The 12,867-nt window shown below is 36.1% G+C and overlaps 7 protein-coding genes across 7 annotated transcripts; 5 read left to right on the top strand and 2 right to left on the bottom strand.

Moving 5' to 3' along the window:
• Positions 1-216: 216 nt before the first annotated feature.
• Positions 217-1,039, top strand: PHYBLDRAFT_165113 (hypothetical protein; the record flags this gene model as incomplete). Its single annotated transcript, XM_018435164.1, has 3 exons — positions 217-475; positions 773-848; positions 1,015-1,039. 3 exons carry the CDS (start codon positions 217-219, stop codon positions 1,037-1,039), a joined length of 360 nt encoding a protein of 119 aa, XP_018294626.1.
• Positions 1,040-1,795: 756 nt separating this feature from the next.
• PHYBLDRAFT_77310 (hypothetical protein) lies at positions 1,796-2,659 on the top strand (the record flags this gene model as incomplete). Its single annotated transcript, XM_018443245.1, has 2 exons — positions 1,796-2,018; positions 2,104-2,659. Coding segments are annotated over 2 exons (410 nt in total), but the record flags the coding sequence as incomplete, so codon positions are not given.
• Positions 2,660-2,789: 130 nt separating this feature from the next.
• PHYBLDRAFT_157949 (hypothetical protein) lies at positions 2,790-3,955 on the top strand. Its single transcript, XM_018433702.1, has 3 exons — positions 2,790-3,001; positions 3,211-3,296; positions 3,570-3,955. Exons 1-3 carry the CDS (start codon positions 2,826-2,828, stop codon positions 3,671-3,673), a joined length of 366 nt encoding a protein of 121 aa, XP_018294624.1. The 5' UTR covers positions 2,790-2,825; the 3' UTR covers positions 3,674-3,955.
• A 981-nt stretch (positions 3,956-4,936) lies between these two features.
• Positions 4,937-6,775, top strand: PHYBLDRAFT_165111 (hypothetical protein; the record flags this gene model as incomplete). The annotated part of the gene is made up of 5 exons (XM_018435163.1): positions 4,937-5,245; positions 5,576-5,623; positions 5,682-5,819; positions 5,968-6,054; positions 6,746-6,775. 5 exons carry the CDS (start codon positions 4,937-4,939, stop codon positions 6,773-6,775), a joined length of 612 nt encoding a protein of 203 aa, XP_018294623.1.
• A 494-nt stretch (positions 6,776-7,269) lies between these two features.
• PHYBLDRAFT_63207 (hypothetical protein) lies at positions 7,270-8,324 on the bottom strand (the record flags this gene model as incomplete). The annotated part of the gene is made up of 2 exons (XM_018441085.1): positions 7,270-7,380; positions 7,644-8,324. The coding sequence occupies 2 exons, from the start codon at positions 8,322-8,324 to the stop codon at positions 7,270-7,272; spliced, it is 792 nt and encodes a 263-aa protein (XP_018294622.1).
• Positions 8,325-9,144: 820 nt separating this feature from the next.
• On the top strand, positions 9,145-10,634 carry PHYBLDRAFT_63208 (hypothetical protein; the record flags this gene model as incomplete). Its single annotated transcript, XM_018441086.1, has 6 exons — positions 9,145-9,361; positions 9,421-9,591; positions 9,660-9,920; positions 9,977-10,258; positions 10,324-10,426; positions 10,454-10,634. 6 exons carry the CDS (start codon positions 9,145-9,147, stop codon positions 10,632-10,634), a joined length of 1,215 nt encoding a protein of 404 aa, XP_018294621.1.
• Positions 10,635-10,809: 175 nt separating this feature from the next.
• Positions 10,810-12,288, bottom strand: PHYBLDRAFT_180140 (hypothetical protein). The gene has a single exon (XM_018438270.1). It carries the CDS (start codon positions 12,162-12,164, stop codon positions 11,187-11,189), a length of 978 nt encoding a protein of 325 aa, XP_018294620.1. The 5' UTR covers positions 12,165-12,288; the 3' UTR covers positions 10,810-11,186.
• Between the last annotated feature and the right edge of the window lie 579 nt (positions 12,289-12,867).

Below are 12,867 nucleotides of genomic sequence, written 5' to 3'. Positions count from 1 at the left end.
TGGATGTCTGTACTCGTCATCCGCGCCGTGTTATTCGTTGCCCCAATTATGAGAAAACATAGTATTTCTCTGGAGATCCATCCTGCGTTACTGTCTTTCCGAAACGCTTGTAACAAGTATATTTCAGAATCTGGTGACATACAACACCATTCAAAAGAAAGCCCTTTATTCATTTCCTAAAACACCTCCTCCACCATGTAAAGCAAGGATATAGCAATGGTCGTAGTTAAGAATCCAAGCTCTACATCTCTACATCTCCCAGGAATACCAGTGACAACTTTGTCTCTGTCAATCTCCATCAATCTCATGAAGATTGACAACTTGGGGGATGCCAAAGTCCGGCTCTTCATCTGCCCTCATGGGACTTGTTTGACGATTACTAGTTTGTCTTCTTTCACACCATCTCCCCACCTAAGTCCTAGCCGTTACATTAAAGTTCGTTTGGTTTCCATCACGAAACATGCAATCTGGCGAGGTCATTGAAAGCTGATCTATGAGGGAGAGGACTGGTTTTCAATCCTTAATGGTAATTAAGGTTTTACGAGTTGTCTCGAAGAATTGACTGTTGGGGACTAAAGACATTAGAGATACACATAGTTTTCCATTTCTCTTTGTTTGTATCTCCCAATACACTTTATTGATGTATGTCCTTCTCCTTCTCCTTTTCTTCTTACTTTTACGGAAGAGTTTTAATGACCACGCAACAAGAGCGACAACCTTTAACACAGTGTTTTTACTCGATTTTGACGTGAATTTGGATTTTTTTCTATAGACGAAATTACATTGGAAACTGAAGCAAACAAGATATTTTATGAGACGATTTTTCTTCCGTGCGATTGTTGGTTAAGGTTAGATGATTGTAGCCAAGGCAATAAGCACTTTAAGTTCACAATGTTTAGCCGCTATACTGACATAATGATCTTTGCTAGTACTGTAACCAAATACCAAAAGAGGGTTTGCAATAGAGTTATAGGAATTAAAGTGCATATTTTCTTTTTGCTTTTGTATTTATAGTTTGAAACACATAATTGCTTTCTAAGAATATGATCCCATATAAATACATGCTTATATGATCTTTCCCCTCAAAGTACTCTATTAATAAAAACAAGAATGCCTTGTTTGTCTTCATTTGCAAGAAGGTTAATTTAAAGCTATAAATTGTATTCACTAACAATTATCAATACGTTAAAATCTGACAAGCCATTAGATTGTAGAAAAGTCAGGAGCACAAAGCTTTATATCCAGTCATTTGCTTTAGTGATATACAAAAAGAATAAAGGAAAAGAAAAGGTGCTATGAATTATACCCCTCTTTAATAAATCTTTAAAAATGAACACTCCAACCAATCAAATTACTTTATTACTTTTATACTTCTTCTGTCATTATCATTCATTACTAAAAATAAAATAAAAGCTTTGAAAATGAATACTTCTTTAAAAAACCTTTTTCTTTATTTTTCAATAAAAAGTAAAGATTATTGTAAAATATGAATATAGATACTTCTTTAACTCTATTTATTTAATTTGGTACTGTAATTTTTATTTTTTTATTTTATTTTTTGTTTTGCATTCTCACACGGTCATGCGGTACTCTTTTCTTAATAGCCAGAAAACCCCTTCCCCTTCGCCCCCCTTTATATTTTTGTATATTCTGTATATTTTGTATTGATTTATTTATTGTACAATTTCGGTCTCCGATGAACAGATTTTTTTTGGTTTGTATTATTATTTCAATTTCTTAATTAATTATTTTAATTTTCTCTTTTCTTCCTTTTCTTTCTTTCTTTCTCTTACCAATCTTGCACACCAACAAAAGAACCAAGAGAACTTCTTCTTCTTATACTTCTTCCAAGTTATACTAGATACTCAATCTCTTCAACAAACACCAAAACCAATAAACACATACTACACTCTATTTTCTCTCTCTCTCCTCTCTCTCTTTTCTCTTTCTTTCTTTCTTTCTTTCTTCTATCCCCCCCCCTCCTTTTCTCCTTCAGGTAGTTTCGGGCGTGCCATCAGGTAAGAACATCCTTTTATCTTTATATTTAATATGAATATTAATCAATCAATCGATCAATCAATAAACTCACCTTATTCTTTACAGTGACCGTCCAAAAGGAAAAAGAGTAGCAGCACTGGACAAGAATATCGTCATTTTCCTTTACGCTTCCAGCACAATCTTTTCCAAGGACACCAAGGAAAAGAATTTTGCGTTTAGTAAACCTAATAAACCTAATAAGCACAAAACTCGTATAATACAAAGTCAAGAACATTATTATCAGCCAGAATGATTATCGCAAGTAGTAATAATAGCAATAGCAATAATAATAATAAAACCAAAAACAACAAAAATGGCGGTGGTCATGGGCACACTATGGGTGTCTCGATTCCCCTTCAAACCATGTCACCAAGAGCGGCAACTGCAACTGCAACCGCAACTGCGACTGCAACTGCAGCAACATTATTGACACAAGCCATAAACACAAAAACAAGTACAACAAATACAACAGCAGCAATAACAACAACAACAGCAACAACAACAACAGCAGACAATCTGTCCTTGCCAACTGGCTCGTTTTCATCTCAATCAAAATGGGAAGATGAAGATGAAGACGAACGAATTCCTCGTGATATGATTGAGTTTACCAAGAGGTCCAAAGGTATATATATACTATACATCTTTAAAACACACACAAAAAAGTGACTCACAAAGTTTTGTTTGTTATTTCAATGATCATTTTTTAATATATATATATATAAAAAGACGATTTTGTCTGTTCATTGTTTGGACCTTCCAGTCCTATTTTCCAGACTGTGCATGAAATCATGACCATCACCACCGCACTCAGGCACAACTACAACAGCAACAACAAAGTAGGTGGTGGTGGGATCCTCGAATCTCAAGCATTTATTTACCAACGAACCGTCTTTCTCAGCTCTCCTTTTGCGGGTGAACATGCGATTGGTCTCCTTGGTTGGTCTGATGGCGAGTTTCAATCATGGTAAAAAAAAAAGAGAGAGCAAATATAGATAGATAGATAGATAGATAGAGGTACAACGACACATAGCTACCTAAAATAATAATAATAGTAATAATAGAAGGAGGAGGGTATCGAAGAGGAAAAAAAACATTTGCTTATTTGTGACTCCAATACACAAATATATATTCGATGATATTCTGATTTTTATTATTTTCTGTATTTGTACATAGCATTACTCATTTGATTGAATTGGCCGAAGAAAAGACAGGTTGTGAAGCCCTTGTGATTGCAGTTGACAAGCGCGGAAAAGAAGCTGGTAAGAGAAAAATTTCCAATTATTTATCAAGTTGTAGCACACATACACACAATACATATATACATATTATATATATATATTTATATGTATATTACTTGATAATAAGAAAAATATCACTATGACAATATACATATATGTATATGTGCTGTGTGTTCTGTGTGTTCTGTGTGTGCATTTTGTGCGTGTGTTGTGCGTGTGTTTATATTTATACATATGTTTTCTTGTGTATGTATATCATTCTCTCTCTCTCTCTCTCTATACATTTCTCTCTAGTCAATATTGTACTTCGTGCATTGATGTACATGGGATTTGCCCTCGTTCATCCCTCGGTCTACCAACAAGAACCAGGCTTTGTTCTGGTTGGTTATGAACTCTAACAAAAAAATATAATCTATTTTTTTTGGGAGAAGGCTCTTTTTTATTTATATATATATATTTTACTACACCACACCTTTTCTATTTCTTTCATTCTCTATATTTTACCTTGTAAAAACACACACTATAATATAATGCATCATTATATTTCACTCTCTATCTTTATGTGGGTGTGGGTGTGTATGAATAGGCTAGTTGGATATGTACAAGTAGAGAAGAGTTTCTTTTGGCTTTCTGTGCATGTAGTTTCAAAAATTCAATAAATAAATAAAATAATTCTTTACAAAAAAAAAACACAAAATTTCATTTTTTCCTTAAAATTCCTATACACAACATTTACAACATGAAAAACATTTTTTTGGAAATAGATTTTATTTTATTTTGTTTCAATTTATTATACAATTTTGATGATAGAAATATTTATATATTTATTACTCTAAGCTACAAATCTACACAAGATCTTGCTCCCCAATGTTCGTTCTCTTTACAAAGATACGGAAAATTAACTATTTTTTTAAAAAAAATAGAGAGACAATATGAGTATACATATTTTTGTGGCTTGTAAAGGCTTTTCATCTTCATTTTTTTTTATAAAAATATAAATGACAATCAACAAAAAACATAGCAAAAAAGCAGTAAAGCAATTAAAGAGAATAAAAAAAAGTTTTTTGTAGAAAGTATTCCGTCAGGCTCATTAAATCAGTTTTCTTTTTGTTTAATCCACATAGAGAGATTAAGACGTTATAGGTTTTCGATCATTCGGAATACTTTCATACTTTTATGCTTCTTATTGCTTGCTTTTGTTGCTATACTATACTATAGTACATTTAATTATATTTTAAGAACTAAAGACTTACGGTTTGTTTCTTGCCATATCAAAAAAGAGTTTTATAGGTTGTTTAAAAAGAATGAAGTAAAAGAAAAAGAAAGGATATAGATTTCCAAGGATATTAATTTTTTTAATATTTATATATTTTTTTTTTAAATAAAAGAAATGTGGCTTGCAAACGACAAATCAATGTTCCTGTACTTATTACGAGTCATCATTCGTGATAATCGTCGGTAATGGAAAAATATATAAAAATTTATTTTAGCCAATAAAATTCATTTGCAAATAATGCCCATTTTACATAAAAAGATTTTTTCTTGAATTTATTGATACTGCCGACGCAATAGTGCTCGGCTTTTGAAAGCGAAAATAAAGAAAAGATAAAACCACAGCTAGGGAATCGATTGATGAATGCTAACTAAATGGTGTTGAAATTATGAGATCTACACATGGTCACCATTGCATTAGTTGCGACTACATTGGGAACTTGTCTTTAACAGTTTCCCTTTCTTCCCAAATGTGCGCTCCAAATGTTGTGAACCGTGGTGGAGGGAATCGCAATTTGAAGAGAGGAGGAAACGGAACGAGAAAGCCAAGTACAAGTGAGCAGCCAACCAACGTCAAAAATAGACCAGGACTAAGACGGTTGTTGCAACACCAACCTCCATACTGGAAACTTGCGAGGGCAAAAAAAGACAAAATGTTGGAGAGAGTCTACCACGGAAAGATAGATAGGACAGCTCGGGTTAGAAAGGAAAGATGAGGTACGGCTGAAGACAAACTCAGTGGTTGGGACCTGTCGCCAGAAGAATCTCCACCACAGAGAACGTGTGCTGTGTGGAAGTGACCACCGCCGAAACAATTTCCAATAAATTTCAGTACGAGGTAGGGAGGAAGGAGAGATGAGAAGGTGACTTCAGAGAGACCCTGTCAAAGTCTTATGGACAGGGCGACCGCCGATTTGAACGATAGGCACGGGGGAAAAGAGGTCATCCACAGGTTGATGGGAGCCTACTGAGGCAGAAAAGAGTAAAAAAATGAACTATAACCATAGAACAATTTTGGGTTCTTCAAGATGGCGAAAGTAGGCGAGAAGGCGATTGCGGACATATCATATGTCATGGTGTGATATCCAACAGTGACAATCTCGGTAGTCGATCATGCAGGCGTGGTGGAAGTAGATCCCTTTGAGATTCCAGCGAGGTATTGAGAATGGAGAAAGGGAGGCCCAGATGGCTTGTACCGGAAGAGTGAGAGCGGTAGGAGGAGAAAATCGGAATGAGGAAGGAAGATTTGGGCGTAAGAGAAAGTACCAGCCCGTAAGGATGGTTATGAAAGAAGATCGAATAAAGAGAAATGTGGAGGTTACAAAAGTATGAATGCGAGGTAAGGAAAGATGTACTGAAACCGAGCATGCGAATCCTGAGGGATAAGCAAGATCCAGCGTAGTTGTTGAGCCTTTTGTAGGCACTTGGGTTCCAAGAGTCCCAAATTATCCTTGCTTCGTGGCTGACAGTGAAGTTCTCACACTGGGCTACCCGTACCGAGGGAAAGGTAAATGCGAATGGACTTGCAGATGACGGTTGATAAATAAGGCGGTGCAAGCATGAAGTAGAGAACGTACCATATGGTGATGAGCAGAAGGGGATTATCAACCAGGCTTTTACCACGGACAGACAGGCAACATCTAGCTAGGACAAGACAATGAAAGTCGATCTTGCTGAGGAGGGCATAGCGGAAGGAGTCTAGTTGACGAGGATGCGAGAGTAGATGAAAACCTAGGCAGTGGATTGCATCGACAGAGTTGCGACTGTGGAGGTTGGTGATATCGGCCAAGGACAGGACAGGACCCCAATGCAGCATGAAACGGTCAGAGAGGGAAACGGTAACGGTCTTGCCAAGGTTAACGCGGGTATTAGAGGCCTCAGCGTACACGGAGAGCAGGGAGAGCAGAGATACATGATCGGAAGGGGGAGGGAGGAGTATGAATAATCCATCGGCATAAGCAAATACGTTGAGAGGTTTGTGTAAAATAATTAGATAAGAAGGGGAAATACAAGGGATGATGTTGAAGAGGAAATATTCGAATAGAGAGATGTGAATGATATATTGAAATAAAGGTTCAAAGGCCAAATTGAAGGGAAGAGGGGAGAGTGGGTCAAATTTTTGCAGTCCACTGCCTTGGGAAAACGAAAAAGAGACAAAGCCGTTGACGTCTGTTGTAAATAAGATTAATTATATAAAGGTGTGTAGTCCCGATGAAGTATTAACATAGAAAGTAAATGTGTTTGTGAGTTATAATTATGCTTTTTATAATTCATTGATGTATCCCATATTATGGTGATATCATCATATAAAATATAATCACTATCGTGCATGATAAACCCGCGTGTTAAATAATAAAGTAATCAGTAGACACCTTTGACTGGAATAGCTGAGGACTTATATTATTTCCTTTAAACTTATTCTCAATTACAGCAGTAGTCAATACTCATTTACAATAATATGCATTTATTTTTAAAAAAAAATCACCCCATAAAAGTAATATAAACTCGGATAAATATTTATTAATAATAAGCAGCTCTGTAATATAGAATGTCGATAGGATTTGTGGTGATCCAGACACTTGGCTGCTGGATTCATCACATATAAAAAACATATTCATACTGGGATAGTTTAGTAGTTATCTTCTTGTCAACATAAAAAATATATAAACACAATTAAGTAATCCGACCAATATGTATTACAGTTAGTGCTGTAAATAATACCTTAAAGATCATTAAGATAATTATAACATACTGCCAGGTAACCTGTGTCTGATTTACATATAACTAATTTAGTAGGAAGGCCTAAAGCCCTAGTGTAAAGAGAAAAGTATAGCTAAGAGCTAAAGAAGTACAATTTATGACTTGATATCATAATTTTAACACTGGCACTAGTTAAGCAATAAATACACTCTAATAACCAAATATAATAAAGGAATAAAGCCTTAAGAAACTAAGACGTAATGACAAGAACATATTGTGTTTTCTTATAAAAAGAAACACTTTTTATTTATAAATAAAGGACAACTTATGTATAGTCTCAAAGTGTTTCTATACGTCTCTATTTTCCAAATTTATTACTTTTCTATTGTTTCGTACCTGCAATACCACATGGTAAGTCGAACATTCTGCGCATGTGATGGTAACTCGAAAATTTCGCGCATGTGTTGGTAACTCGAACATTCTGCGCATGTGTTGGCAAGTCGAACATTTCGCGCATGTGATGGTAACTCGAATATTTCGCGCATGTGATGGTAAGTCGAACATTTCGCGCATGTGATGGTAACTCGAACATTCTGCGCATGTGTTGGTAAGTCGAACATTTCGCGCATGTGATGGTAACTCGAATATTTCGCGCATGTGATGGTAAGTCGAACATTTCGCGCATGTGATGGTAACTCGAACATTCTGCGCATGTGTTGGTAAGTCGAACATTTCGCGCATGTGATGGTAACTCGAATATTTCGCGCATGTGATGGTAAGTCGAACATTTCGCGCATGTGATGGTAACTCGAACATTCTGCGCATGTGTTGGTAAGTCGAACATTTCGCGCATGTGATGGTAACTCGAACATTCTGCGCATGTGATGGTAAGTCAAACATTCTGCGCATGTAATGGTAAGTCAAACATTTTGCGCATGTAATGGTAAGTCGAACATTTTGCACATGTGATGGTAAGTCAAACATTCTGCGCAGGTGATGGTAAGTCAAACATTCTGCGCATGTGATGGTGAGTCGAACATTTTGCGCATGTGATGGTAACTCGAAAATTCTGCGCATTTAATGGTAAGTCAAACACTCTGCGTGTTGTAGGCAGAAATAAACAAATAGAAATATAGACGAAGGAATTCGTGCGAATTTGTGTAGGTTATTTTATTTCAAAGAAAAGTAAAAGAAAAATAAAATTCGATTGTTTTTCTACACGGAACTATCTACTGATATTTATATGTTTTTCTAATTCGTAATTCAGTGTTTTCTTAAGTATTCTTTATCACAATGAGCCATCTTCCAGGAGTATTGTTCTTCTGGAAAGATCCGGAAAGACCAATTGATATGATACTTTTCCAGTCAGATCAGCCCGAGAGTTTCAGTAAAGAAGAGCATTTATGCTATTGGTAATATTTTAGTATTCCGACCCAGATACTCGGGTAATGTTTCATAATATTAAATAGTTGTAGCTGTAGTCTCTCAATTCATGCCATTCACCAACGTACGCGGGAATTGTCGAGGGAATTGACAAAATTTCTAGAATAAGGACTCTAGCTACAAAAACGGATGTACTAAACGAACATACTTTATAAAGCTCATTTTCTATAGAAAATGAAACAAATCATTAGCAAAAAAATAAAAATGGGCAGGGTATTTTAGTAAATAATTTAAAAACAGATGCTGAATAACAATTGGAATCTTATATGACGTGGTTCAATTCCCTCGATGCAATTCCCTCGACAATTCCCTCGTACGCTGGTGAATGGCAATCACCAAAATAATTATACCGAGATCGCTGAAGAGCACCTTTAATAAATAACACTCTCACAGTATCTACTTTTCCCATTATTGAGATACTAACCCATAAACAATCCCGAATACCTCACACATAATGCCTATCCCACCAATGACCGCCCCTGTAGCTGCATGCATAGTACTAGGCTATGACTCTAAAATCATTGCCAATCATGAATTGGTAATGTCAAAGATGAGGGATATTGAAATGGTCCCTGTCTATGTCCATGACAGTAACCCTGTCCACCCTACAGCCATCTCAATCAAGGTCCAGACTGTAAATTCGTATATATACTTAACATATCCAATGGAAGGTATATATATATACGTGCATCTTATACCAAGTGCTTAGGATTGCTGTAAGCTGTTTTAGATAACACGGAACACAAAGAAGGTTCTTCCCGGCCAGCTGTCTCTGAATCAGCTCCACTTTCAAGCAAACGACGAAAAGATTCAATTTCTAGCGTTTCAAGTGAAGATAGTTACGTCTCAATTGAGAAAAATTTACTTGAAATGTTACCAAAAATTATTCGTAAACACACAGGTAAATTCAATCTTCCTCTACCGTTTTTTTGTACTTAAATATGCTTTATGATAGTACGATAAAGAAAGAAGATGCCTTAAAGCATTTTGACAATATAATGTCATTAAAAAAACCAATTTCCGACGAAGAGATGCACGATAAGATTTTTGTAGACTCAACAAGTCTAAAAGAAATATTAGAAAAAAGGTTTGGTCCATGCTCACAGTCCCCAAGACAGATAGAAGCATGGGTCAATAAAACAAACAAATGGGGACAGCGGAAAGCCGTACGCCATTCTGGAAAGATGGTTGAAGGACGTACACTGTGGGTGTTAAAAGACAAGTTCTTGGGTAAGAGCAAAAAAAAGGAGATAAAAGTGAATCTCTTACTCAGGCCTGGTTTGTAGAGGTGGATGCCATGAACGACTTGACAAAATACCACAGCTACCTTAGAGTCCATCCAATGACAACCATTGGATATGCTCGTAAATCACCTGGAAAGGAAAGTCTTGAGACAAGATGCTCTCTTCTACAGAAAATGGCAGATAGGCTGAAAAATCGGTGCCTCTGCACAAAAATATTTGTATCTCCAAGCTCAAAAGCAGACGAGCCTTTGATGGTTAGAGACAGCAAGAAAGACTGTTCAAAATATCTGAATGTGTTAATTGACTGTGCCGGCAACATGAATGGTAATACAATGGCTCCTTACCTGTGGGCTGATATTCTACTTACTCATTACAATAATATGTTACAGATTTATGTACCATACTTGACAGAAAATTCAAGCCTGTCAGGTTGGTAATCATTGATTACGCAGGTTTAAGCACTGAGCCAAATAACGTGAGAGACTTTTTTAGGTAAGAGTTTTTTTACAACAACAAAAGAAAGGAGGAACGATTATTTGATACTCATAGTTATGATTGCAGTCGGTACACACAAGTCAAAGAACTTGTTATAGACCATGGTCTAACTTTCGAGATACTAAAAAGAGAGGATTTACTGGAAAATGAAGACATCCTTTCACGCTTTGATTGCAGATCTAACTATAAGCATCGATCGACATGATCGACAAATATATTGATATTGATATTCCTGTTTCTATCTCTTTTTTCTGTTCACTTGTATTTCCATTTGGATTATAGTGCGTAGCTGTTGTTTCTTATGTATGATTGTACACCTACTTGATCCAGCTTCAAATGCGCAAGAAATGGTGTTATTGAAGACAATCAGAAAGAGATATAGTAGATGTAGATGTTTATTTCATGAAACAAACTTGTTAATCTTGTTAATAATTTGCGCACTATTTTATGTTCCTACGTTTTATATACCTATTGCTCAATCACTTATTATTTCTATTGTATTTAAAATGATGAAACAAAAGATAGAAAGTAAATAAAACTGTGCAATTCATATTTCCCTTTCCCTTTCTCTCACTCTGTATGTGTGTATGTTATTTCTCTAGGAAGCAAGATGTACCCATTCATGGACCTATCAATCTATCTTACCCACTCACAGAGAAAGAGAAAGAAATATAGATATAGATATAGATAGATATATAAAGCAGTTACTATTATGATTCTTCTTCTTCTTTTGCGCCTTTGGCCTGGCTTAGTTTGATTAGGAGAATAGAGTCTCTGATATCCAATCCATAAAGCTACTACTTTGTCTAGTGGCAGCCAGCTTTGGTCTCTTCTTTTCAGCCTTTTCTGTTCCTGTCGTTGGTGAAGCTTTTGATGGTTTTATTCTTGGTGTTTGGCTTGGTGATTGTGATGGTGTCTGATTATTTCCAATGGTATTATTCTTATTAATATAACGGTTATTTTTACTGCTATTATGAGCATTATCATTATTGCTATCATCGTCATCGTCATTATTATCGTTATCGTTGTTGTCCAATTCTCGTTTTCGTTTCTTGTCCACAGTTCGGATGACTCTCTCGGATGGCAGTTTTCCATATCTGAAACGAGCATTGGTATCGAGGCACCGACAACGCCATTGGACGTCCTTTAGTGGCCACAACTCCCTTGTCCCCTGTTTTGTTTTGCCGTTGATCTGGAGTTGTTCGGTCGGCAGGAGAGAGTAGTGACGATAGAATCCCCTTGAGGCTTGCTCAATGTCGCGGTCTGTCAGGACGTACCATCTCTCAAGGTCTTCCCATTCTTTTCTTGTCCATGGGGTTGTACAAGTTGCTGATGTGGCTGATGTTGGGGTTGGTGGAGTTGTTATTGGTGGAGTTGTTGTTGATGTTGTCTTTGTGAGAATCGAGGTATTGGTTCTATCGGTGGTTGAGGGTCTTGATGAGTTTAGTAGTGGTGAGGGTCTAGCAAATTCTTTGGCAACATTTGTTTTTGGTCTGACATTCGCTTTAAAGTTTGGGTTTGTTTCGGGAGATTTCTGGAGTGAGAATGAGGCGGATGGTGAAAAGACCGGGACGCGGGAATCAGGAAGGATAATATGGCGAAGAGGTGTTCGGGGTGGAGATGCTTTTGTGGTTTGTAATCGTGATTTAGGAGAGGCATCTGGATAAACAGGTTCTTTGGGCTGACTCATTAGAGTAGAGAGTGAATAAGAGTCTTGTTGATGAGACCTTTGCATAATGTATGAAGAAAGAATTAGGCAGTAGCAGTAGCAGTAGCAGTAGCGGTTGAAAGTTAAGAGTAGAGAGTATAATAAAAATAGCAGTAAAGATATATCTCTCTGTGTGTGTGTGTGTTTGAAAGAGAGAAAGAGAGAAAGAGGTAGAGAGGTAGAAAAAGAAATACACAAAGTGTGTGTATGTGTGTATATATATGTATATATTTATAATGCAAACAAGAATTTTTCGAATTAAATAAATAAATAAATAAATACAAGAAAAATTACTTGTTTTTTATAAGAATGATTATTTATATGTATTTTGTCTATACAGCTGTAGAACCTGCTTGTCTACCTGTCTACCTGTCTACCTGTCTACCTATCTACCTACCTGCCTGCCTGCCTGCCTGCCTGCCTGCCTGCCTGCCTGGTTGTCTTACACAGGTTGTAAAAATCTTATATACACACACATTAATTACCTTGAATAAAGATCAAATTTATGCTTATTTTTACACGCTTATTTTTTTTTACTCCTTTATTTTCTTGTGTAAATATAAATCTCTCTGTCTTTATCTTTGTCTGTTTGCCTGTCTGCCTGTCTGCCTGACTGGCTTAATGCGATTTCAATGTCAGAACATGATTCAATTTTATATTTTAGGTCTATTCCCCAATTCTTGAGATTTTTATTTTATTTTTACACAAGATTAATAAAAAAAATAAATTA

The sequence above is a fragment of the Phycomyces blakesleeanus genome (assembly GCF_001638985.1).
Source record: "Phycomyces blakesleeanus NRRL 1555(-) unplaced genomic scaffold PHYBLscaffold_5, whole genome shotgun sequence".
Taxonomy (NCBI): domain Eukaryota; kingdom Fungi; phylum Mucoromycota; class Mucoromycetes; order Mucorales; family Phycomycetaceae; genus Phycomyces; species Phycomyces blakesleeanus.
This window is presented reverse-complemented; position numbering and strand designations above follow the sequence as displayed.

Excerpts from the sequence above, each read along its gene's own strand:
- PHYBLDRAFT_157949 (XM_018433702.1), top strand. The coding sequence starts at position 2,826 with ATGACCATCACCACCGCACTCAGGCACAACTACAACAGCAACAACAAA. Across the intron at positions 3,002-3,210 it reads GATGGCGAGTTTCAATCATG|CATTACTCATTTGATTGAAT; the intron begins GTAAAAAAAAAA and ends ATTTGTACATAG. Across the intron at positions 3,297-3,569 it reads CAAGCGCGGAAAAGAAGCTG|TCAATATTGTACTTCGTGCA; the intron begins GTAAGAGAAAAA and ends ATTTCTCTCTAG.
- PHYBLDRAFT_180140 (XM_018438270.1), bottom strand. The coding sequence starts at position 12,164 with ATGCAAAGGTCTCATCAACAAGACTCTTATTCACTCTCTACTCTAATG.